This window comes from Coregonus clupeaformis, chromosome 1, assembly GCF_020615455.1.
Source record: "Coregonus clupeaformis isolate EN_2021a chromosome 1, ASM2061545v1, whole genome shotgun sequence".
In the NCBI taxonomy this organism is placed as follows: Eukaryota; Metazoa; Chordata; class Actinopteri; order Salmoniformes; family Salmonidae; genus Coregonus; species Coregonus clupeaformis.
This window is the reverse complement of record NC_059192.1, coordinates 42,109,272-42,136,865: the sequence shown is the minus strand read 5'-3', so window position 1 is coordinate 42,136,865 and position 27,594 is coordinate 42,109,272. Positions and strand designations below refer to the sequence as shown.

The 27,594-nt window shown below is 42.4% G+C and overlaps 1 protein-coding gene across 2 annotated transcripts in view; it reads left to right on the top strand.

The window, feature by feature from the left end:
- Nucleotides 1-20,889: 20,889 nt before the first annotated feature.
- LOC121568918 (phosphoinositide 3-kinase adapter protein 1) overlaps nt 20,890-27,594 on the top strand; it is a 31,530-nt gene continuing 24,825 nt past the window's right edge. For both annotated transcript variants that reach the window (XM_041879408.2, XM_041879402.2), the window contains exons 1-3: nt 20,890-21,053; nt 21,907-22,332; nt 22,738-22,967. In XM_041879408.2, the coding sequence (XP_041735342.1) occupies nt 20,999-21,053; nt 21,907-22,332; nt 22,738-22,967 (711 nt within the window). In that variant the 5' untranslated portion in view covers nt 20,890-20,998. The remainder of the gene's footprint in view (nt 21,054-21,906; nt 22,333-22,737; nt 22,968-27,594) is intronic.

Here is a 27,594-nt window from a genome sequence, read left to right as displayed (position 1 = left end):
GGTGTTTAAATTCTGAGAGAATGAATGGATTACTCTTACTGAAATAGCTGTAACTATGATTTGAGGTCAACAGCAAATCCATTTAGAAAAAACATACAAATAACCCCACTTTTCTCTCCCATCCACAGTGACCTGTTTTTCAACAGTTCCTCATCATGTGGAGCTGAGCCAAGAGCTTAGTGCCCCATTGTTAGGAGGTAATCTGTAACACTATTTCTTCCCTAATATATTTACATTATTGTATTAGACTAAAATAAGCACCCTATGCGGGTGAGAGCTCGAGTGTTGTTGAATGATTACCTACAGGACTGACAACAAACAGATGTCAAATGGAGGGGGAAGCAATGGGTAATGGCGGAAACATACTGTGATGCAATTCTTCACATTCTGGATTCTAGTGAAAGGCTTAGTTTTGTGATTACACAATAATGTGTCTCAACCCTTTCATCAAAAGCATGCTATAATGCTTTAATTAACTTATAGCAAAACTACAACTTATTATTGGGAGGAGAGGCTAAGGATATTATATTATGCTAATTATGGATACCTAATGAATAAATGTAGAAAGGATGTGATATTATGACCTAATCACATGTGTTCTTGAAAATGGTTGACCATAGATCAATAACAGATTAGGTCAATAGGGCAGAATGGGGACTGATATCTGATGGAGGAGAACCATGACATAGCATGGTATTTAGGGATTTATTAATATTTTAGATTTGAAATAAGAATTTGAAATAAGCAGAGAAGGGATAGAAACTTTTGTGAAAATACCCTAAGTTTAGGATTGGATTCTAGAAATGGTGTCCCTGCATACTGAATATGATGAAGACTTCACAACTCATTAATAACACATTCCCAAGCAGTGCATAATTCTTATGTCAACAACTAATGTATTGGTTATGTCACAGTAATGTCCCTTATCAACTTGCTACAATTATGAGCTGCTGCTTATGAATGTGTTATGGATGTATTATGAAGTCCTCATGTAGGCTAGCCTACCATTCAAATTGTTGCCGGTTTTTCTAGGTTATTTATTTGGCATGGTTGAATTATCATTTACAAATACTACTTTCTAAATAAAAGGCTCAGAATTTGCGCCAGTTCTTGTGATGAACGGGTTCACAATTTATTAATTTGTAATTAGCAGGTATTACCTCTTCATTGAAACTGATACTGTTTTAATAGTTTTTAGGAGTACAGTTTCAACAGAAACAAATCCACTCATTCAATACAATAAAACTGGTTGCATGAAAGAAATAAAGTGAAAAAGCAAAGAGCATTGAAGCCAAGGAAGTGCATTACACACATATTAAAGTAATTTTCTCTCTGCCTCCCAGACCTGGCCAAAATACTTTTAAGTTCCCATTGTACTCCAAGGTATGTAGTTTTTTCTGCTAGTTAACTTTGAAGTAGCTCAAAAACGCATATAGGTAGAGAGGGGATGGCATCAAATATTCAGCAACTACAAAAAGCATGCTGCCACTTAGCTCTCCCAAAGCTAACGTCCTCGAGACATTCCGAATGGAAATTATTCAAACTCATTTAGTGGCAGCAAATTGGTCTAAGTTCAATCAGAAAACAGACTGACACTGAACAAGAAGTACAGCCTAATTATACTTGTTTGTCAAATGAAAATTTCATTTGGGCAGAAATGAAACCTTCCAGCAACTTCTTTTAAGGTGAGCTCCTAGTTGTATTATCAGCTAAATGCAGTAAAATCCATAATCATATGGTGATAATGAAAATGGAGCCAATGTTAACATTCAGGCTTCCATTGCCCCGGGCACATGGCGATAAAAATTAAGTACCATAGTCCTCTGCCAGGCACGTTGACACCCGGGCTGGTCTTTAGCCTCTTAGATGCGTTTTTGCATTTTTTAAACTTTATCAAAGCACTGTTTCCATGTGGAAAATGTCAACGTAAAATGCACTGAAGGCAAATTGGAATTTCATTAATTGTAAAATGATTGCTTTTGACTGATGTATTATTATGCTTGTTAAGACTGGAACGCTCTTCGTCTGTCTGCTTTGCATTCTCACATCCTCTTGTTCGGTGTCATTTTCTGAAAGTTAGATCTACTTTCTAACCAGAATGGAAACATAAAGTAGTTGTACTAAAGGGCAAGTGAGGCAATATCTAGTCAGGGAACATTAATTTCTAACATATTAGCATTATCTTTGTCTATTTGGACCTAAATGATGCCATACAGAGTACAGAGACAAATTATAGGGAAAGAGGAAAGACGATGGACACATGATCAGACACTATTTTCCATTTGTTTAGAATTTCATTAGCATTCTATTGTTGGAGTATATTTGTCGAAATCAGTCACTTACAGCCTGAGCTACAACACACCATATTGGCAGAAGGCACAATGGTTGGTCCTAGATTAACCAACGTTATCAGACAAAAGAGGTGACCTCCCATGGTCTAGTTGGTAATGATCCATATGTTTCACCAGAAATATAGACTGTATACAGAGAGCACCTATCAATCATCCCAAGAGTATTGAGCTGCAATTCCAACACAGCTTTAGAGAGGCCCCTGTGTGCAGGTATCAGAGAGTCCAGAGTGTAGGTATCAGCTGACAGATATACCTACCCTTACAGAGCTTGTGTTTATTGATTTACCTCTTAATCCTCTTTATCTCAATGTTGTCAATGATGTAGGAGTGAAGGAGTCAATGGGTTGACTGATCAAATCCAACAGATTTATCAACAGAAAATAAAGACTAAAATTAAGTAAATAATTATTCACTTACTTGGTTTGAATGACACATTGACTCTTGGGGGATTCGAACCGTAACCCAGGCTTGGAAGCCGCATTTATCTCTCATTTGTTCTTCTCCTTGAACCTCAGGTTTGCTATTTACCATACACGAGCACAATTGCAAAAGTCATATAATGCATAGAATGCATAGAATATCAACTAAAGGGAACTACTGTCCCTGTACTTTGCCATGCAGGAAAGGGGCACATTATGTACAAACAGACGCACAAGTGTTATACCATACATTAGTCTTACCACTATACCTTTCATAACAGTTTAACATGTAAAAGACAAATAATGCAGTTTTTCTATCTAGTAATTATTTGATCATTTCCAGTGGAATGAGTTCAAATGATGTTCGCAATGACGGTCTGCAATAAAGCTTTTGGAGGTGGTTATCAATTAAAATGTCTCCATTTAGACATCACTTTAATATCAAGGCAGATTGTTACCTGGTAACTTGTGTCAGTCATACTGACATTATTCAAAAAAATATTTAAAAACTAAACCTACAGTATTGTCACACGGCTCATCTCAATTAATCACATCATTAATTGGATTTGTAATTACGTTTTATGCTAACCTATTTCAATATACACTTTTTCAAGCATTGGCCTTTAGGATACACAGAGAGCTGCATACGGTATACACATACGTCTTGCATAGATGAGATTGAGAACAACTGCAAATGTATTTGCAGTGGAGCTCTGACCTCTTGTGAACCATCCAGGTAGTGCACTAGTGACTAGTATACTACTTCATCGAGAAATGCAGAACAAATTACGAATCATGTTTGCCACTGTGAAAACAATCAAAACTCTAGGCTCATTTTCCTGTATCTAGAGTTTCTGTGTATGATAGACTACATTTCACTCTACTTGGCAAGATCATTTAACCCATGTTTAACCCACTAACCATGTAAAACATTGAAGTCACTGTTGGACTTCATAGTATGTGCAATTGGACAGTATGAGTTTGCTGTTTGATCATATTTGATAAAAATAACTGCTTAAGGTTGTACAATTTTACATTTTCTACTTATAATCCAGCATTGAGAGCTGAGATTCTTTTTCATGAGAGCTCTACAGTTGGACTACACACAATACTATTATTCAAAAACCATTAAATGTTGCCGACAACTACAGTATATTCCATATGACAGTATGGGTATAATCAATGATCGAAAGCATACTGCATGTCATAGCCGCTTTTGTTATCTCACCTCTGTGGTGCAGTTGGCTAGTTTTACATAGTCACTTGTCAATCTATTACTCATTGACATCATTGAATTAGATACTGGATTAAGCAAAAAAATAAGGCCAAGTATAGTTCAGCTTCATGGCCACGAGTTCGAACTCCTTAAGAATGAACAGAGTAATGCATTGAACCATACTCCTGCCACGGGTGGCACCTTGCTAAACCTATTCACTATTTACACTATTAATACAAATATACCTCTGATACACCACATTGTCAAGGATTGCAAAAAATGTCAGTATGTATACAGAATCTCCAACTAGACACGCACCTGGCCCATTATAAGTAAATAAAGCAGGAATGATCTGCTGGAGAGCATGATTACTGTAGGCCAAAGCTGACATCCAAATTGAATGTCTTATCATGTCCAAGTGATTCCAGCAGAGCAGAAACGGTAGATGAAAGCAAAATTATCTTTAAATAGTATTTTAAGATGGTGGCTGGATAATTGGTTCTGCAACAGTTTTGATCAATATTGCCTATTTAGATCATCCAGATTAGGCTAACTGGTCCTTTAAATGGTTCATAAATTATACACTGAACAAAAATATAAACGCAACATGTTAATTGTTGATCCCATGTTTCACGAGCTGAAATAAAAGATCCCAGAAATTGTTCCATACGCACAAGAAGTGTCTTACTCAATTTTTTGGCCACAAAATTGTTTAAATCCCTGTTAGTGAGCATTTTTCCTTTGCCAAGATAATCCATCCACCTGACAGGTGTGACATATCAAGAAGCTGATTAAACAGAAATATCATTGTACAGGTGCACCTTGTGCTGGGGGCAATAAAGGTCCACTCAAAAATGTGCAGTTTTGTCACACAACACATTGCAACAGATATCTCAAGTTTTGAGGGAGCGTGCAACTGGCATGCTAACTGCAGGAATGTCCACCAGAGTTGTTTCCAGATAATTTAAATGTTCATTTCTCTACCATAAGCCGCCTCCAACGTCATTTTAGAGAATTTGGCAGTACGTCCAACTGGCCTCACAACCGCAGACCATGTGTATGGCGTCGTGTGGGCGAACGATTTGCTGATGTCAACGTTGTGAACAGAGCACCCATGGTGGCGGTGGGGTTATGTTATGGTCAGGCATAAGCTACGGACAACAAACACAATAGCATTTAATCGATGGCAATTTGAATGCACAGAGATCCCGTGATGAGATCCTGAGGCCCATTGTCGTACCATTCATCCGCCGCCATCACCTCATGTTTCAGCATGATAATGCACAGCCCCATGTCACAAGGATCTGTACACAATTCCTGGAAGCTGAAAATGTCCCAGTTCTTCCATGGCCTGCATACTCACCAGACATGTCACCCATTGAGCATGTTTTGGGATGCTCTGGATCGACATGTATGACAGCATGTTCCAGTTCCCGCCAATATCCAGAAACTTTGCACAGCCATTGAAGAGGAGAGGGACAACATTCCCTAGGCCACAATCAACAGCCTAATCAACTCTATGCGAAGGAGATGTGTCGCGCTGCATGAGGAAAATGGTGGTCACCCCAGATACTGACTGGTTTTCTGATCCAAGCCCCTACCTTTTTTAAAAGATATCTGTGACCAACAGATGCATATCTGTATTCCCAGTCATGTAAAATCCATAGACTAGGGCCTAATGAATTTATTTCAATTGACTGATTTCCTTATATGAACTGTAACTCAGTAAAATATTTGAAATTGTTACATGTTGCGTTTATATTTTTGTTCAGTATATTTCCTCAGTGATAATCTCTTTAAAACGTCATTGTATTATCAATGTTACTGACTGCAGCTTGTAGCAGCTCTAGCCTGTAGAAAGTGGAGGAAACTGCAAAAGAAAGTGTCACGATCGTCGTTAGATGAAGTGGACCAAGGCGCAGCGTGATATGCATACATACTTTATTAAATGTACAACACGAACCAAAACAACAAAACAAACGATACGTGAAGTCCTGGGTTGAACACAAACCTTCCGGAACAAGATCCCACAATAAACAGTGCCAAACAGGCTGCCTAAGTATGGTCCCCAATCAGAGACAACAAGCTACAGCTGCCTCTGATTGGGAACCACCCTGGCCAACATAGAAATACACGAACTAGAACAAAACATAGAAAATAACACATAGAAAATCCACACCCTGGCTCAACATATAAGAGTCCCCAGAGCCAGGGCGTGACAGAAAGCAACATTATTTTTTAAAGAAAGTAGACATATTGGTATTCATAATTTTTCTGCTGTTATAAATAATAATAATATGCCATTTAGCAGACGCTTTTATCCAAAGCGACTTACAGTCATGCGTGCATACATTTTTGTGTATGGGTGGTCCTGGGGATTGAACCCACTACCTTGGCGTTACAAGCGCCGTGCTCTACCAGCTGAGCTACAGAGGACCACAAGATATACAATATTAGAAGTAACAATTTGTCATAAGTTTGGCTACTGGCATTAACAGACCAACTCAGTGCCCTTGTTAGTGTCCACCATCCCTCAGATTTGAAGGTTGGGGGTTCAATCCCCGGTTGAGTCATACCAAAGACTAAAAAGGGACCCGAAGCCTCTCTGCTTGGCACTCAGCATTAAGGAGATGGATTGGGAGTAAGGCCCTGCAATAAACTAGTATTCTGTTCAGGGGGTGTACTTGTACATCAAACTGCCTCACACTACAGAAACAGGAGACAGGCTCCTGGGCTGTTCTGGCTCGGACATGATTACTTACTACCAATGGCAACCACCACTCATTCTTTCTAGCAAAATAGGTAGTTTTTAGAAGGACTTAAATGGATGGTTCACTTTTTCTTTAGGTTTTAGTTTATTTTCAACGTACCTAGGGGTGTTATCATTTCATTCAAACTGGTTTTCAACAAGCTAGGTAATGCACAGATAAGTTAAAGCGTGAACTAAAAAGTGAACTATCCCTTTATGACTTAAAATCTAGCTAATTATAACATTGCAAAGTGGCTTGGCTAAAACGTAAGATTACAACAACAGTCAAATGATAGCAGTTTAGGAACCACCCACATATATTTTGATAATGGCCAATTGAAATAGGACCCTTCAGTGGCACAATTATCTTTGTATGGCTCTGCCAATGACTACCTCAACCTAATATCTAAAAACCCATGAATAGGATTTGTTGTGGTCTCTTATGAGTAAGCCTGCATAGAACGTCCTTGTTGAGGGAAATGTCAATGCTATTTTCCTCCTTGCTAGTCAATGCAATGCTTGTTTAAAAAATAATTGGAATCTTATCCTGCTGTTTGCTCATCATTTTCCCGTGTGTGGGTATTCTCGACCTGAACTCCATTTAAGTTGTTAATAACATTTTAGAATAGTTCCAATTCAGGTAAACAGAATCTGATTACCTTGATGGATTGGAAAATGTATGTCTGACGCAGGTTTATTTGATTTATTTCTGGAGCAGTTTTATCAAGGGAAACAAAATATTGCTCAGGTATATTCTACCTCAACGTATGAAAACACTGTGGGAATATTGGAGTGACATACAGTACTTATACTTGTTTTGATAGTTTGTCATTTGTGCCACTGTGTTGTAACTAATGATTTCTGGAAATCCAGACCATACAAGGTTGTGGGTTCGTTTCCCACGGGGGGCCAGTATGAAAAATAAATACAAATGTTTTCTTTCTTTGTACTATTTTCTATATTGTAGAATAATAGTGAAGACATCAAAACTATGAAATAACACATACAGTTGAAGTCGGAAGTTTGTAGTAACCAAAAAAAGTGTTAAAAAAATCTAAATATACAGTGGGGAGAACAAGTATTTGATACACTTCCGATTTTGCAGGTTTTTCTACTTACAAAGCATGTAGAGGTCTGTAATAAATATTTGGTACAGAAACCTTTGTTTGCAATTACAGAGATCATATGTTTCCTGTAGGTCTTGACCAGGTTCGCACACACTGCAGCAGGGATTTTGGCCCACTCCTCCATACAGACCTTCTCCAGATCCTTCAGGTTTCGGGGCTGTCGCTGGGCAATACGGACTTTCAGCTCCCTCCAAAGATTTTCTATTGGGTTCAGGTCTGGAGACTGGCTAGGCCACTCCAGGACCTTGAGATGCTTCTTACGGAGCCACTCCTTAGTTGCCCTGGCTGTGTGTTTCGGGTCGTTGTCATGCTGGAAGACCCAGCCACGACCCATCTTCAATGCTCTTACTGAGGGAAGGAGGTTGTTGGCCAAGATCTCGCGATACATGGCCCCATCCGTCCTCCCCTCAATACGGTGCAGTCGTCCTGTCCCCTTTGCAGAAAAGCATCCCCAAAGAATGATGTTTCCACCTCCATGTTTCACGTTGGGATGGTGTTCTTGGGGTTGTACTCATCCTTCTTCTTCCTCCAAACACGGCGAGTGGAGTTTAGACCAAAAAAGCTATATTTTTGTCTCATCAGACCACATGACCTTCTCCCATTACTCCTCTGGATCATCCAGATGGTCATTGGCAAACTTCAGACGGGCCTGGACATGCGCTGGCTTGAGCAGGGGGACCTTGCGTGCGCTGCAGGATTTTAATCCATGACGGCGTAGTGTGTTACTAATGGTTTTCTTTGAGACTGTGGTCCCAGCTCTCTTCAGGTCATTGACCAGGTCCTGCCGTATAGTTCTGGGCTGATCCCTCACCTTCCTCATGATCATTGATGCCCCACGAGGTGAGATCTTGCATGGAGCCCCAGACCGAGGGTGATTGACCGTCATCTTGAACTTCTTCCATTTTCTAATAATTGCGCCAACAGTTGTTGCCTTCTCACCAAGCTGCTTGCCTATTGTCCTGTAGCCCATCCCAGCCTTGTGCAGGTCTACAATTTTATCCCTGATGTCCTTACACTGCTCTCTGGTCTTGGCCATTGTGGAGAGGTTGGCGTCTGTTTGATTGAGTGTGTGGACAGGTGTCTTTTATACAGGTAACAAGTTCAAACAGGTCTAGTTAATACAGGTAATGAGTGGAGAACAGGAGGGCTTCTTAAAGAAAAACTAACAGGTCTGTGAGAGCCGGAATTCTTACTGGTTGGTAGGTGATCAAATACTTATGTCATGCAATAAAATGCAAATTAATTACTTAAAAATCATACAATGTGATTTTCTGGATTTTTATTTTAGATTCCGTCTCTCACAGTTGAAGTGTACCTATGATAACAATTACAGACCTCTACATGCTTTGTAAGTAGGAAAACCTGCAGAATCGGCAGTGTATCAAATACTTGTTCTCCCCACTGTATTTTATATTTGAGATTCTTCAAATAGCCACCCTTTGCCTTGATGACAGCTTTGCACAATCTTGGCATTCTCTCAACTAGCTTCATGAGGTAGTCACCTGGAATGCATTTCAATTAACAGGTGTGCCTTCTTAAAAGTTAATTTGTGGAATTTATTTCCTCTTTATGCGTTTGAGCCAATCAGCTGTATTGTGACAAGGTAGGGGGGTATACAGAAGATAGCCCTATTTGGTAAAAGACCAAGTCCATATTATGGCAGGAACAGCTCAAATAAGCAAAGAGAAACGACAGTCCATCATTACTTTAAGACAAGTTTCTTTGAGTGCAGTCGCAAAAACCATCAAGCGCTATGATGAAACTGGCTCTCATGAGGACCGCCACAGGAATGGAAGACCCAGAGTTACCTCTGCTGCAGAGGATAAGGTCATTGGAGTTACCAGCCTCAGAAATTGCAGCCCAAATAAATGCTTCACAGAGTTCCAGTAACAGACACATCTCAACATCAACTGTTCAGAGAAGACTGCGGGAATCGGGCCTTCATGGTCGAATTGCTGCAAAGAAACCACTACTAAAGGACACCAATAAGAAGAAGAGACTTCCTTGGGCCAAGAAACACAAGCAATGGACATTAGACCGGTGGAAATCTGTCCTTTGGTCTTATGAGTCCAAATTGGAGATTTTTGGATCCAACCGCCGTGTCTTTGTGAGACGCAGAGTAGGTGAACGGATGATCTCCGCATGTGTGGTTCCCACCGTGAAGCATGGAAGAGGAGGTGTGATGGTGTGAGGGTGCTTTTCTGGTGACAATGTCTGTGATTTATTTAGAATTCAAGGCACACTTAACCAGCATGGCTACCACAGCATTCTGCAGCGATACACCATCCCATCTTGTTTGGGCTTAGTGGGACTAGCATTTGTTTTTCAACAGGACAATGACCCAACACACCTCCAGGCTGTGTAAGGGCTATTTGACCAAGAAGGAGAGTGATGGAGTACTGCGTCAGATGACCTGGCCTCCACAATCACCTGACCTCAACCCAATTGAGATGGTTTGGGATGAGTTGGACCGCAGAGTGAAGGAAAAGCAGCCAACAAGTGCTCAGCATATGTGGGAACTCCTTCAAGACTGTTGGAAAAGCATTCCAGGTGAAGCTGGTTGAGAAAATGCCAAGAGTGTGCAAGCTGTCATCAAGGCAAAGGGTGGCTACTTTGAAGAATCTAAAATCGAAAATATATTTTGATTTGTTTCAATATTTTTTGGTTACTACATGATTCCATCATAGTTTTGATGTCTTCACTATTATTCTACAATGTAGAAAATAGTACAAATAAAGAAAAACCCTTGAATGAGTAGGTGTGTCCAAACTTTTTGTTAGGCCTACTGCTGATAGGTAGCTCTCTCTGCTCTCTCCCTCCCCTCTGTCTGTCCTTGATTGCAGGAGTGAAGTCTGGTGTGCGGGAGTCAGGGTTCCAGCTGCAGCTCATTCACCATAATCACCTCAGCCTTTAAGACCCGGTCAAACTTACCACTCATCGTCAGATCATAGTCAAGACGACCATGTTAGTCTCGCTGCCGACTCAACCTGGTTATTTTTGCTCTTTGTGTTTTTGGTCTGTTCTATTTACTTTTTCTCCTGTGCCACAGATATTTGGAACCTGACTCCTGCCTCCGCTTCACTCCTGCCACCACCATCCTGCTCTCCATTACCGGACCTCTCTTTTGGACTCACCACGGACACTAGGACATTACGGTACCACACCTGCCCTGATCTGGATCTGTTACCCTCCCTGTACCTGGACTTGCTCTTCCCATATATTTGGAAACCTGGACTTTGAACATTGTAAATAAACCTGTTAAAACTTCTCTGGCTTGGTGTACTTGTCTGCATTTGGGTTCTTATCCAGTTAAATCATAACAGTATGATCTGACCAACATGAACCCAGCAGACAGTAGCTCGGATACCACCCCAGAGTGCACTCAAATTTGGACTGCCATAGCCAATCAGGGCATTTTACTTGGCCAACATGATACCCTGTTTAAACGATTGCTGAGGACAGTCAGGTGCTGCTTAATCAGGTTCAATTACTCTCCAATCAAGTATCTGCCCTTACTACCCCTTCAGCCCAGATCAGAGAGCCTTTTGTTCCTGCTCCAGAGCGCTATGACGGGAACATGGGAACCTGTGGCGATTTTTTGACTCAATGCTCGTTAGTGTTTGAACAACAGCCCCTCACCTACGCCTCAGAAAGAGCCCGTATTGCCTACCTTATCAACTCTACTAGCGGTTCCGCTCGTGCCTGGGGATCCGCGGTCTGGGAGAGTCAGTCGGACATTTGCAACGCTTACGTTGCCTTCACCACGGAGATGAGGAAGGTTTTTGACCACCCCGTACGAGGCAAGGAGGCTGCGAAACGGCTGTTTTCTCTTCGGCAGGGGGCTCGTAGTGTGGCGGAGATGGCAGTGGAGTTTCGGACTTTAGCAGCAGTGAGTGGTTGGAATGACGAGGCATTACAAGGAGTGTTCATCAATGCTTTGTCTGAGACCTTAAAAGATGAATTGGTGTCATATGATGAATCGCCTACGCTGGATAATCTTATTTCACTCACTATCAGGTTGGATAATCGGATTCGGGAGCGCCGCCGGGAGAGGAGTGTTAGTTCCAAGCAACCTGTCTGTCATCAACAAACTCCTCCCTGCATCGTCCCTACGGAGAGAGCCGTGTCTTCCCGAGTCGATACGAGGAGCACTGAACCCGAAGCCATGGAGGTGGGTCGTGCACGGTTGTCCTCAGAGGAGCGTGCACGTCGTATTCAGGCTCGGGTCTGCCTGTATTGTGGAGAAGCTGGTCATTTCGTTCCTTCCTGCCCAGTTCGTCCGGGAAAAGGGCCGGCTCATCATTAATGGGAGAAGTTTTGGTGAGCCGAGCAGCGGATTCTTCCTCTTCTCCCCGCATTCTGCTCCAGGCATCCCTCCAGTGGCAGTCCCAGAATTTCTCTGTTAGTGCGCTGATTGACTCTGGTGCCGACGAAAGCTTTTTGGATAGAGAGTGGGCTCAACAAATGGATTTGGAGACTGTTCCTATGGACTGTCCGCTGCAGGCTAAGGGTCTAAATGGACAATTGTTGACCCGCATTACCCATCAGACTGTTCCTGTTTGTCTTAGAGTGTCGGGAAATCATCAGGAGAACATTCAATTCCATATTATCGACTGCCCACAGACTCCCCTGGTCCTTGGTATCCCCTGGCTCATAAAACACAATCCACACATTGATTGGGTGACAGGTAGCATTGTTTCATGGAGCACATTTTGTCATGTGAATTGTTTGTGTTCTGCTCAGACTCCTGCCAGTACTGTGCCTCAACCTCCACTGGAGTCCATGGATCTTTCTGCTGTTCCTGACGTGTATCATGACCTGGCATCCGTTTTCTGCAAACACAGAGCTACTTCTCTTCCTCCTCACCGGCCCCTTACGACTGCGCCATTGACCTCCAGCCAGGAGCCCCGCTCCCCAGCAGTCGCCTGTACAATCTCTCCCGGCCGGAGACGGAGGCTATGGAGAACTACATTCGGGACTCCTTGGCGGCAGGTATTATGCGTCCTTCCTCGTCACCTGTAGGAGCGGGATTCTTTTTGTTGCTAAGAAGGATAAGACCCTCAGACCCTGTATTGATTACCGTGGACTTAACAACATCACCATTAAGAACAAGTATTCTCTGCCTTTGATTAATTCTGCTTTTCCCCTCCTTCATGGTGCTACCATCTTTACGAAACTGGATCTACGAAATGCGTATCACCTGGTGCGCATTCGTAAGGGTGATGAATGGAAGACTGCCTTCAACACACCCTTGGGACATTTTGAGTATCGGGTTATGCCTTTTGGGTTGTCTAATGCCCCTGCTGTTTTTCAGGCACTAGTCAATGATGTCCTTCGGGACATGTTGAATCGGTTTGTTTTTGTCTATCTGGATGATATCTTGATTTTCTCTGAGTCCTCCCAGGAACATGAACTGCATGTGCGCCAGGTGTTGCAAAGGTTGTTGGAGAACAAACTGTTTGTGAAGATGGAGAAATGTGAATTTCATGTGTCTGAGACCTCTTTTTGGGTTACATCATAGCTCAGGGGGAGCTGCGGATGGACCCAGCTAAGATCTCTGCTGTCACGGACTGGCCAGCTCCCTCTACCCGCAAACAACTTCAACGATTCCTGGGGTTTGCGAACTTCTATAGGAGGTTCATCAAGGACTACAGCCGCATTGCGGCGCCACTCACCGCTCTCACCTCCATCTCACGACCGTTCGCTTGGAATGAAGGGGCCGAATCAGCGTTCGAAGAACTGAAACATCGCTTCGCCTCGGCTCCCATTCTGATGCAGCCGGACCCCGACCGCCAGTTTGTCGTGGAGGTGGATGCATCCGACACTGGGGTAGGTGCAGTGTTGTCACAACGTTCTCCTGAAGATAACAAACTGCATCCCTGTGCTTTTCTCTCAAGGAAACTTTCTCAGGCAGAGAGGAATTATGATGTTGGAAATCGTGAACTGCTCGCCGTTAAGCTGGCTCTCGAGGAGTGGCGACATTGGTTGGAGGGGGGCGGAACAACCCTTCATCGTTTGGACGGATCATAAGAATCTGGCTTACCTCCAGTCAGCGAAGCAGCTCAACCCCCGTCAAGCCAGGTGGGCACTATTTTTTGGGAGATTCAATTTTTCTCTGTCTTACCGTCCTGGGTCACGCAACGTCAAGCCTGACGCCCTGTCTCGTGTTCATTCGGCTGTTGATACTGGTAGTAACCCTGAACCCATTTTGCCTCCTACCTGCAGTATTGCAGTCATCACATGTGACATCGAGGGGATTGTTAGACAGGCTCAACATCATCAAGCTGACCCTGGGAGGGGTCCTCCTAACCGGATGTTTGTCCCTGAGTCTGCTCGCTCCCAGGTACTTCAGTGGGCTCACTCGTCTCCCCTTACCTGTCACCCTGGAGTTTCGCGGACCCTTGACTTTGTGCGACGGAAGTTCTGGTGGGCCACGATGGAGGCGGACACTCAAGCCTTCATTGCTGCTTGTACGGTATGTGCACGAAGTAAAAACTCCACCCAGGCCAGCGCTGGTCATCTACGACCTCTACCTATACCCAGCCGGCCCTGGTCGCATATCGCTATGGATTTTGTCACTGGACTTCCCCCTCATCTGGTAAGACTGTCATTCTTACGGTGATTGATCGTTTTTTCTAAGTTCGCTCATTTTTGGCCCTACCTAAACTGCCCACTGCCAGAGAGACGGCTGATATTTTGGTTGAACATGTGTTCCGCTCTCATGGTCTACCCACGGATATTGTCTCTGACAGGGGTCCCCAGTTTGTCTCCCAGGTGTGGAAAGCTTTCTGTAAAGCTTTGGGCATTACATCCAGCCTGTCCTCTGGATATCACCCCCAGACCAACGGGCAAGCCGAGAGAGCGAACCAGGAGATGGAGACCGCACTTCGCTGTGTCACTGGGTCTAACCCTGGGTCATGGAGCTCCATGCTCTCCTGGGTGGAATATGCTCATAACACCTTGACTAACGCTTCCTCTGGTTTGTCTCCTTTTCTGTGTGCTCTGGGTTATCAACCTCCCCTGTTCCCTTCCCAAGAGAGGGAACTTGCGGTACCCTCGGTGCAGTCCCACATGCGCCGCTGCTTCAAGGTCTGGAGGAAGGCCAGGGTAGCTCTGTCCCGAGCTTCGGCGTACATGCAGAGGCAAGCCAACCGTCACCGGTCCCAGGCTCCCGGTTACTCTCCTGGTCAAGAGGTATGGCTGAAGTCACGGGACCTTCCATTGAAGGTGGAGTCTAAGAAGATGGCGCCTCGTTTTATAGGACCGTTCAAGATACTGTCTATTGTTAACCCCTGCGCGGTTAAGCTACAGCTTCCTGCCTCCCTACGGGTTCATTCCACCTTTCATGTTTCTCAGATTAAGCCTGTGTCGGTTAGCCCTTTGTGCCCGCCCTCTCGTCCCCCTCCTCCGCCCAAGATCGTGGGTGGGGTCCGGTCTACACTGTCCGGCGACTTCTGGATGTTCGCCGCCGAGGTCGTGGTTTCCAGTACCTGGTGGATTGGGAGGGTTATGGTCCCGAGGAACGTTCCTGGGTGCCCAGGAGCTTCATTGTGGATCCTGATCTGGTCCGAGAGTTTCATAGGTTACATCCCGATAAACCCCGTCGGCCGCCAGGTGGCGTCCGTAGAGGGGGGTACTGTTAGGCCTACTGCTGATAGGTAGCTCTCTCTGCTCTCTCCCTCCCCTCTGTCTGTCCTTGATTGCAGGAGTGAAGTCTGGTGTGCGGGAGTCAGGGTTCCAGCTGCAGCTCATTCACCATAATCACCTCAGCCTTTAAGACCCGGTCAAACTTACCACTCATCGTCAGATCATAGTCAAGACGACCATGTTAGTCTCGCTGCCGACTCAACCTGGTTATTTTTGCTCTTTGTGTTTTTGGTCTGTTCTATTTACTTTTTCTCCTGTGCCACAGATATTTGGAACCTGACTCCTGCCTCCGCTTCACTCCTGCCACCACCATCCTGCTCTCCATTACCGGACCTCTCTTTTGGACTCACCACGGACACTAGGACATTACGGTACCACACCTGCCCTGATCTGGATCTGTTACCCTCCCTGTACCTGGACTTGCTCTTCCCATATATTTGGAAACCTGGACTTTGAACATTGTAAATAAACCTGTTAAAACTTCTCTGGCTTGGTGTACTTGTCTGCATTTGGGTTCTTATCCAGTTAAATCATAACACTTTTGACTGGTACTGTATGGGGGAGGATGCAGATATGTCTCTTAAGATGGGGAAGTACAGTAAGTGAGCAGGTAACATGAGCATTTTCCTGTAATGTGAGATGTACACAGTAGTCCTGGTCTGGCCCATTGTGCCCCTGTGGCTCTGTCCATGCCATGCATTGCAATATTGTTCTCATTTGTCCTGGTGTGAGTCAAATTAATAGGCATAATCATACTCCACCTTTTTGAAATTATATCTCACTCTACTCTAAGAAGTGTTTTTCTAACTGAAATCCCCAACACATTATGGCCCATTTCTGATAAAAGTTAATTCATTTAAGAATATTTCAAGGTATCACTTCAAATCCCAATCATATCTTTGAGATGAGAGGTTAAACATATCCCAGGGAAATTTTCAGATAGAGAAGCTGCCCTATATTCATGGCAGTTGAATATTTGCACAGTTTATGAACATGCAGATATGGCTCAAGTATAACTTTTGTTGAGAATGATAGTGGCCAGGGTTATAATTATATGGGTCACACATTTTGTCAAATTATAAATGATGCAATATCCAAGCATTCGTCTGCTGGACAAACTGAGCTGAATAACATATTTATCTATAGTAGATTAGGCAGGATTCCCAAATCTCAAACATTCAACCTTTAAATTATTTATTATCTTAATAGAAATGTGACACTGCAAGGTCAGCTTACTGGATATCATGTACAACAGGTTGAGGTCAATACAGTGGAAGCTAACAGTGTGGAAGGGAAAAGACAAATGGGAAGCATTGACAATGGCTGGTATTGTTTCATTGACTGTTACACAGTACATGCAGAGGAGTACAAAGTCAAATATACTATTTACTGACACTTCACACAGATTCATCATGCACTTGACAATTGGGTTCAAACCAGAGAATGCACCCATTCTGAGCTTGTTGAAATGTGTCTGTGGAGGCATTGAATTTTGGTCGTTTTTTATGTTTTCTTGACAGAACAATGTTTATTTTATTTTATTTATAAAACAATGAACTTTTGTGTTCTGACATACTGCAGTGTAGACCCAGTCTCCTGCTGTGAACGGAGTCTGGCTCTCTGGTAAGGTCAAAGCCATGTGCTGAACACTCACTGAGGAATAAAATACAGGATATTGGATAAGAAGGTTAAAATATAGGAGCAAAATATGCTCTTATTAAACTTAGGCTGCTGGGATTCGACTTGAGCCACTTAATAGACAGTGGTTTAGAGGGAGTCCAAACCAAAGGTAAAGGTACGGTCATGCTTATGGTAGCTAATGGCCGAGTTAAAAGAAATTAGGGGATTTTTTTCCACAGGAAATTGTACTTAGAGACAGGTCATGGATCACTAGACTCTTCAGAGGCAGTTTCAGAAGTGAGCGTTTATTAGAACTATTAAAAAGACAACATATTTGCAGGGAAGGAGATAAAATAATATATATACAGTTAAAGTCAGAAGTTTACATACACTTAGTTTGGAGTCATTAAAACTCGTTTCTCAACCACTCCACAAATGTCTTGTTAACAAACTATAGTTTTGGCAAGTTGGTTAGGACATCTACTTTGTGCATGACAAGTAATTTTTCCAACAATTGTTTACAGACAGATTATTTCACTTATAATTCACTGTATCACAATTCTAGTGGGTCAGAAGTTTAACTTTGCCTTTAAACAGCTTTAAAAATTCCAGAAAATGATGTCATGGCTTTAGAAGCTTCTGATAGGCTAATTGACATCATTTGAGTCAATTGGAGGTGTACCTGTGGATGTATTTCAAGGCCTACCTTCAAACTCAGTGCCTCTTTGCTTGACATCATGGGAAAATCAAAATCTTAATCAGCCAAGACCTCAGGAGAAAAAGATGGTAGACCTCCACAAGTCTGGTTCATCCTTGGGAGCAATTTCCAAACGCCTGAAGGTACCACTTTCATCTGTACAAACAATAGTACGCAAGTATAAACACCATGGGACCACGCAGCCGTCATACCGCATAGGAAGGAGACGCGTTCTGTCTCCTAGAGATGAATGTACTTTGGTGCGAAAAGTGCAAATCAATCCCAGAACAACAGCAAAGGACCTTGTGAAGATGCTGGAGGAAACAGGTACAAAAGTATCTATATCCACAGTAAAACGAGTCCTATATCGACATAACCTGAAAGGCCGCTCAGCAAGGAAGAAGCCACTGCTCCAAAACCGCCATAAAAAAGCCAGACTACAGTTTGCAACTGCACATGGGGACAAAGATCGTACTTTTTGGAGAAATGTCCTCTGGTCTGATGAAACAAAAATATAACTGTTTGGCCATAATGACAATCCTTATGTTTGGAGAGAAAAGGGGGACGCTTGCAAGCCGAAGAACACCATCACAACCGTGAAGCACGGGGGTGGCAGCATCATGCTGTGGGGGTACTTTGCTGCAGGAGGGACTGGTGCACTTCACAAAATAGATGGCATCATGAGGAAGGAAAATGATGTAGATATATTGAAGCAACATCTCAAGACATCAGTCAGGAAGTTAAAGCTTGGTCGCAAATGGGTCTTCCAAATGGACAATGACCCCAAGCATATTTCCAAAGTTGTGGCAAAATGGCTTAAGGACAACAAAGTCAAGGTATTGGAGTGGCCATCACAAAGCCCTGACCTCAATCCTATAGAACATTTGTGGGCAGAACTGAAAAAGCGTGTGCGAGCAAGGAGGCCTACAAACCTGGCTCAGTTACACCAGCTCTGTCAGGAGGAATGGGCCAAAATTCACCCAACTTATTGTGGGAAGCTTGTGGAAGGCTACCCGAAACATCTGACCCAAGTTAAACAATTTAAAGGCAATGCTACCAAATACTAATTGAGTGTATGTACATTTCTGATCCACTGGGAATGTGATGAAAGAAATAAAAGCTGAAATAAATCATAATCTCTACTATTATTCTGACATTTCTGTCACGATCGTTGATGAACGGGACGGACCAAGGCGCAGCGTGATATGCGTACATGTTTATTATAATGAATAAACAACCGACAAAACAATAAACAAACGAAACGTGAAGTCCAAGGTAGACCACAAAACATACCTACACGGAACAAGATCCCACAACCCACTAGTGCCAATAGGCTGCCTAAGTATGGTCCCCAATCAGAGACAACGAGCGATAGCTGCCTCTGATTGGGAACCACACCGGCCAACATAGATCTACACAACATAGAACATACACACCCTGACTCAACATATACAAGTCCCCAGAGTCAGGGCGTGACAATTTCACATTCTTAAAATAAAGTGATGATCCTAACTGACCTAAGACAGGGAATTTTTACTAGGATTAAATGTCAGGAATTGTGAAAAACTGAGTTTAAATGTATTTGGCTAAGGTGTATGTAAACTTCAGACTTCAACTGTATATCATTTTATATATACAGTACCAGTCAAAAGTTTGGACACACCTACTCATTCAAGGATTTTTCTTTATTTTTACTATTTTCTACATTATATAATAATAGTGAAGACATCAAAACTATGAAATAACACATATGGAATCATGTTGTAACCAAAAAAAGTGTTAAACAAATTATATTCTTCAAAGTTGCCACCCTTTTGCCTTGATGACAGCTTTGCATACTCTTTGCATTCTCTCAACCAGCTTCACCTGGAATGCTTTTCCAACAGTCTTGAAGGAGTTCCCACATATGCAGAGGGAATTCTTACTAGGATTAAATGTCAGGAATTGTGAAAAACTGAGTTGAAATGTATTTGGCTAAGATGTATGTAAACTTCCGACTTCAACTGTATGTGTTATTTCATAGTATTGATGTCTTCACTATTATTCTACAATGTAGAAAATAGTAAAAAGAAAAGAAAAACCCTGGAATGAGTAGGTGTGTCCAAACTTTTGACTGGTACTGTGTACACACACACACACACACATACACACACACACACACACACACTCTGTTATTAAAGGGAAAAGAGAAGTGCAGTGTGATTTCATGGCTGGAGCAAACTGATTTCATTTTTAGATAAGTAAAAAAAAAACTAGTGGATTTATCAGTCTCATATAACTCTAAATTGGATTTTGATCAATGAGTGTGTGTGGAGTTGGAGCTGGAGTTAGTGTTTGTATTCAGGAATGACATGCTGCCCTCTGGTGGCATCACTAGCCCTGTGCTGGGCATGTGTTAATGTATATAAAGTTCTGGAAGTCTTCTGAGAAGTGCTTATGAGTTTTGTAATGTGGTTTGGGCATGAATACTTTATGCATGACAATATAGTCACATAACTATAGAAATACAAACTGTTTATTTTATTTTATAAATGCTTACTGAATAGGCTATTTGATGAGGTAATCTGTTGTAAGTGATGTGGGCCCACAAGACATGTCTATACCGCCAAAATGAACCCCCAGTCTCTGACATGCTTTTTGTGGTATTTTCAGGTTGACATTGAAAAGCACTCATTTTAATGTGTGAGGAAGTTAAAAAAAGTAACATGTGACAACTATCAGGTGTGTGTGTGTGTGTGTGTGTGTGTGTGTGTGTGTGTGTGTGTATTATTGGTGGTGTCAAATACAATGACTGCTTTGTTGTCTTCGTATGTTTGCTCTATCATTACTGTTTTGACTTGAGGTTTGTTTTAGTTTTTGTTGTTACAAACCAAACTTTGTGAGAAGAGATGACTCATGTCACAAGCACTAGTTCATGTCTACACAAATTACTACAGGATACAGTCTGCATTTCTATCACACTCCTCTCAGGGGAATTTCTTACTGCTGCAACTGTTTTAGGAAGTGCCACTCAACATCAGGAAACTGTTTCTATTAATATGACAGCGCAGGGGGTTAGTTGGTGAAAGCTGTTCATGCGAAGAGCCTAAATTCAGCCGGGAAAAAAGAAGGGCTTAACCCCAAACAGTAAGGGCAGCCATTCACAAGGACAGATGTTTGGTGCTGTGAGTTGATGCAACTGTTCTCAAACTTCACAATGGATAGAGTTGTCTCGTCCTCAGAATCAGGTAAGAAGTTAACTTGTTGACGTCTTAAATGTCTTTCTTTTTTGTCCGATGTTAGCCTGACAATAATATACAAATGTTTCTAATTGTACAAACCAATACTATAAGCACTCACTGCACACTGTAGAACCTATTGTTGGTCAATCAACAATTCAGCGGGGAAGAAAGAAGGGCTTGGTTTTAATGAATGTTGTCATTGAGAAACTTAAAAATGACATATACCTAAAACTGTTTCAAGTTTCTGTTAAAATTGTTTTTCTGTGGTTTGACTGAACGTGTAATGTAAAACCATTTACAGATTTGCTTTCAAAATAAGGAAGTTAGTGTTTTACTCTTCCTGTAGTTATGGTTGACAGCTGCATTGGTGACACGTTTTTGCATGTCATCTCAGCAAAAGCTTTGCAAAACAATTTCTGACAATAAAGAAGCTATACATATGCTCTTTCTTTAATTTTTAAGATTACAGGGATGAACTTGGCTTGATTAAGTAATGAGTTACAACAAATTACTCTGACCAATGTTGACTCTGGTCAATGTTTGCTCAGCTCCCTATTGACTGTACTCAGTGTTGTAATCTCAAACAGCATGCCTATTCATTCTTCTAACCACAGCAACCTTGAAATCTCATAGCTCGGGCTGTTTTGGACACCTGGAATCGTGTAGTTTCAGTGCAACGTTTAGCATAACTCCAGCATTAATACCCTGACTTTTCCTTTTCTCAAGAGAAAAAAATAACTATGAAGATAATATACCTTAATTCATATCAAATTAAGTACAGTTATAAATGTTTATAAAAGTTATACATCTTTTGATAATTAATAGATAAGAGAATTAAATCCCATAATTTGTCTTCCAGCAATGTCTGGATTCCACTCCACTTGCGAGCTGTTGATTGTCCATGCTAGCGAGGCTCAGGAATGGGCAACATATCTGCAGAAAATCTTGAAGTCTTCACAGAAGTTTCCCAAGAGGTCTATCGTATTGTATGCAGTTGACTGTGCTGATCAGCTACATGGATGTGACTTCAACATTTTCCATAATAGTAAATGCATTGTAATGCTACTGACAGCAGCAATCCTGGACATTCTAGATGACCCTGAAGTCCTAGGAACTTTTCAGAAACTCCTTCACCCTCCACACAGAGTGGTGGCGCTGTTGTGTGGAATGTCAGAGGATGACATATCCACTGAATGGTTTGAGGACTGGCAGAGCTGGAGAAAACTGTATCCTGAAGATGAACCTGCTCTCTACATCTCTACCATTCTAGAATCCATTGCTGACAGTATGTTCACTTTATAATACCCTTATACGGTGTGGGGAAAGGATATAGCCAGATTCTCATAACATTCAGACATAAGTTTATGTTTGAGTTTTTGTTTCTCTGTTTAAAGAGCATGAGCAAGTAACCTCCTGTAGCTCAGTTGGTAGAGCATGGAGCTTGCAACGCCAGGGTTGTGGGTTAGATTCCCACGGGGGGCCAGTGTGAAAAAATTTATGCACTCACTAACTGTAAGTCGCGCTGGATAAGAGTGTCTGCTAAATGACGTAAATGTAACCAGTTGTGAATTTACAGGCTAAAGTAACCAGTTGTAAATTTACAGGCTAAACTTTCAGTTCATTCAATTCACCCACTTTTCAACTGAGACCTACTGATAATAGGTTTTTATTTGGGCTTTGTATTCAAAAGGTAATACAGAAGAGGCTGAACATGATTTGGAAGCTACGGCAAAAACAGAAGCAAAAATCCCTGTGGTCAAGAACCCCAAAGCTGAGGGGACAGAGGAAGAGTCAGTGACAGAACCAGAGTGTGTCCAGGATGACAGTGACAATGTGAGAACAGAGGTCCACCCAAACCAGGCAACGAGCCCCACACATCCCGCCTGCCTCACTGTACAACCAAACAGAGTACTATGTGGGGTAAGAATAGCTTAACATACTATATAGACAACGCTGTAATGGTACTGAACAACGTTCAAAGATTTCATCTGGACAGCACAACATAAGGAAAGATTAATGGTACATAACCAGTATAGTGCCTTCAGAAAGTATTCACACCCCTTGACTTTTTCCACATTTGTTGTTTTGCAGACTGAATTTAAAATGGGATTACATTGACACAGGGTCACTGGCCTACACACACACACACACACACAATACCCCATAATGTCAAAGTGGAATTATGTTTTTATACATTTTTACAAATTAATAGAAAAAGAAAAGCTGAAATGTCTTCAGTTAATAAGTATCCAACCCCTTTGTTATGGCAAGCCTAAATAAGTTCAGGAGTAACAATTTGCTTAACAAGTCACATAAAAAGTAGCATGGACTCACTCTGTGTGCAATACTAGTGTTTAACATGATTGTTTAATGACTACCTCATCACTGTACCCCACACATACAATTATATTTAAAGGTCCCTTAGTCAAGCAGTGAATTTCAGACACAGATTCAACCACAAAGAACAGGGAGGTGTTCCAACGCCTCGCAAAGAAGGGCACCTATTGGTAGATCGGTAAAAATATAACAAAAACAGACATTGAATATCCCTTTGAGCATGATGAAGTTACTATTTACACTTTGGATGGTGTATCAATACACCCAGTCACTACAAAGATACAGACATCCTTCCTAACTCAGTTGCCGGAGAGGAAAGGAAACCGCTCAGGGATTTCACTCGAGGCCAATGGTGACTTTACAACAGTTACAGAGTTTAATGGCTGTGATAGCAGAAAACTGAGGATGGATCAACAACATTGTAGTTACTCCACAATCAGTGGCGATTATAGAATGTAAATCTTGATGGGGCAAACTCAACCCATTTTTTAAAATGCATGCCAGCAAAGCCACTACACAATATTTTATTATTTTAATTAGGGCTATGTGGTCTAAAAAGGAAGGAAAATACAATCACGAGGATCCACTTTTATAGACAATATACAGACGCACTGACAGTGCATTGTGCAAACAAAATAACCCTTGCAATATCAACTGGAATTATGTGGGTCTATTACTGAACTTTTTGAATGGGAAGAGACTGTCACTGGCAAACATGGTTACAGACCCAACAACATTATATAGTATCCCCTCCTTGTGAAGAAATACACATGAGCTAATTATAATACACAAAGTTATCAAAACAATGAAATCATTCCAACATTGCCTAAAATGATGAATAAGATACTAATGAGATAGACCTACAGTATATGTATATGTATATATACAGTATATATACAGGTACAGTATAGTATACTTACCTACAGTAAGCAATATAACAATTTAGATGTACAAACTATTGCATAAGGGAACGATGAGCGGATAAGAGGCAAGACGTAATTTCGATTAAGACATTAATGAGCGAGTAGTTGCTTTAACTTTTTGTTCAGCACTTTGAAATGTACAGTGACAGAATTCTGAACATGGGCCGTTCTTACAATATTCTCCCTGTGCACCAAGTCAGAACCGTGGAATAAATAACGAGGGCATATACTGTAAGCAGACAATGAAAGCTCTTACAATATTCGATGATGACATTTCTGTAAAACAGGCTATAGGCTACATGTGCACCACCAAGTCAGAACATTAGGCTAACTTCTGTGGGGGAGAGGGACCAAATTCTTAGGGTGATGGGCTACTAACAGCTTACTACACAACATACACTTAGTATTACTTTCTTAGCTACTGTATACATAGCTCCCTGGCATATAACATCATTTATGCAGCAGTATACAAGACATATTTTTGGCCTCATCGTTGTTGTGTTGTGCTCACTTGAACGTAGCGCGGCGGTCCTTCTTGTGGGCAAACTTTGCCAGACTTTGATGACAAAGTTTGATGACATTCTCTGGATTTATGGTGCTTTCAAGACAACTGGGAACTCTGAAAAAAACAAGGTTGAATCATGATGTCAGTGATCTTCAGGTCGGAGCTCTAGAAAGAGGCTTGATTCCCGACTTGGAATTCCGTGTTGGATGACCGTTCAAAACGTATTTTCCCAGTCCAAGCTAGTCCCCCCCCCCCGAGTTCCCAGTTGTCTTGAACGCACTGAAGTCTGAGATTTCCCAGTTCCGAGTTTCCAGTTGTTTTGAATGTGGCAGAAGTCATGCTGGATTGACAGCATGGCCAATGTATTTAACATTTTCTGGCCCGCTAGCTAAGACTGTGAAAGTATGAAGTTGACATGATCAGTCTAATCAAAGCTACAGTAGATATAACATGATTTGAAGTCATTTTATCTGTGGCTAATGACCTTGAGCCTTCTTGGACGGGCATTTCTAATGTAAATCTATGGCAGCACCAAAGGGGGCTTGAACTGCCTAGCTCTCCCTGTAGATTCGGTGGTGACATAGTGTCCCCATGAGTGACAGAACACTGAGCCAATCACGGCGCAACTAGAGAACATTACCAACGCCTACACTCTGTACTTTCGCTGGCTGCCTCTCCACCAGCTAAACCACTTCTATGCTCGCTTCGAGGCAAGCAACACTGAAGCATGCATGAGAGCACCAGCTGTTCCAGATGACTATGTGATCACGCTCTCCGTAGCCGATGTGAGTAAGACTTTTAAGCAGGTCAACATTCACAAGGCCGCAGGGCCAGATGGATTACCAGGACGTGTACTCCGAGCATGTGCTGACCAACTGGCAAGTGTCTTCACTGACATTTTCAACATGTCCCTGACTGAGTCTGTAATACCAACATGTTTCAAGCAGACCACCATAGTCCCCGTGCCCAAGGACTCTAAAATAACCTGCCTAAATGACTACCGACCCGTAGCACTGACGTCTGTAGCCATGAAGTGCTTTGAAAGGCTGGTCATGGCTCACATCAACACCATTATCCCAGAAACCCTAGACCCACTCCAATTTGCATACCGCCCCAACAGATCCACAGATGATGCAATCTCTACTGCACTCCACACTGCCCTTTCCCACCTGGACAAGAGGAACACCTACGTGAGAATGCTATTCATTGACTACAGATCAGCATTCAACACCATAGTGCCCTCAAAGCTCATCACTAAGCTAAGGATCCTGGGACTAAACACCTCCCTCTGTAACTGGATCCTGGACTTCCTGACGGGCCGCCCCCAGGTGGTAAGGGTAGGTAACAACACATATGCCACACTGATCCTCAACACGGGGGCCCCTCAGGGGTGCGTGCTCAGTCCCCTCCTGTACTCCCTGTTCACCCATGACTGCATGGCCAGGCACGACTCCAACACCATCATTAAGTTTGCCGACGACACAACAGTGGTAGGCCTGATCACCGACAACGATGAGACAGCCTATAGGGAGGAGGTCAGAGACCTGGCCGTGTGGTGCCAGAATAACAACCTCTCCCTCAACGTGACCAAGACAAAGGAGATGATTGTGGACTACAGGAAAAAAAAGAGGAGTGAGCACGCCCCCATTCTCATCAACGGGGCTGTAGTGGAACAGGTTGAGAGCTTCAAGTTCCTTGGTGTCCACATCACCAACGAACTATCATGGTCCAAACACACCAAGACAGTCGTGAAGAGGGCACGACAAAGCCTATTCCCCCTCAGGAGACTGAAAAGATTTGGCATGGGTCCTCAGATCCTCAAAAAATTATACAGATGCACCATCAAGAGCATCCTGACTGGTTGCATCACCGCCTGGTATGGCAACTGCTTGGCCTCCGACCGCAAGGCACTACAGCGGGTAGTGCGTACGGCCCAGTACATCACTGGGGCCAAGCTTCCTGCCATCCAGGACCTCTATACCAGGCGGTGTCAGATGAAGGCCCTCAAAATTGTCAAAGCCACCCTAGTCATAGACTGTTCTCTCTGCGACCGCACGGCAAGCGGTACCGGAGTGCCAAGTCTAGGTCCAAAAGACTTCTCAACAGCTTCTACCCCCAAGCCAGAAGACTCCTGAACAGCTAATCATGGCTACCCGGACTATTTGCACTGCCCCCCCACCCCATCTTTTTACGCTGCTGCTACTCTGTTAATTATTTATGCATAGTCACTTTAACTCTACCCACATGTACATATTACTTCAACTACCTTAACTAGCCGGTGCCCCCGCACATTGACTCTGCACCGGTACCCCCCTGTATATATAGCCTCCCTACTGTTATTTTATTTTACTTCTGCTCTTTTTTTCTCAACACTTTTTTGTTGTTGTTTTATTTTACTTTTTTATTAAAACCAAATGCACTGTTGGTTAAGGGCTGTAAGTAAGCATTTCACTGTAATGTCTGCACCTGTTGTATTCGGCGCATGTGGCCAATAAAATTTGATTTGATTTGACCACAGAAAGTACTGAGCTAGGCTGAAACACCTGCATTTTGGAGTGCCTTACTCAAGAAAGAGACCATGTTTGTATGCGGCTTTATTAACTCAATGATAAAATTTTTTTACATTGTTTGCAAACTGATGTGACATGAATGAATGCCAAAATAACATGCAAAAAAGGCAATAACAATAAATAAATAAATATATATATATATATATATATATATATATATATATATATATATATATATATATATATATATATATATATATATATATATAGTT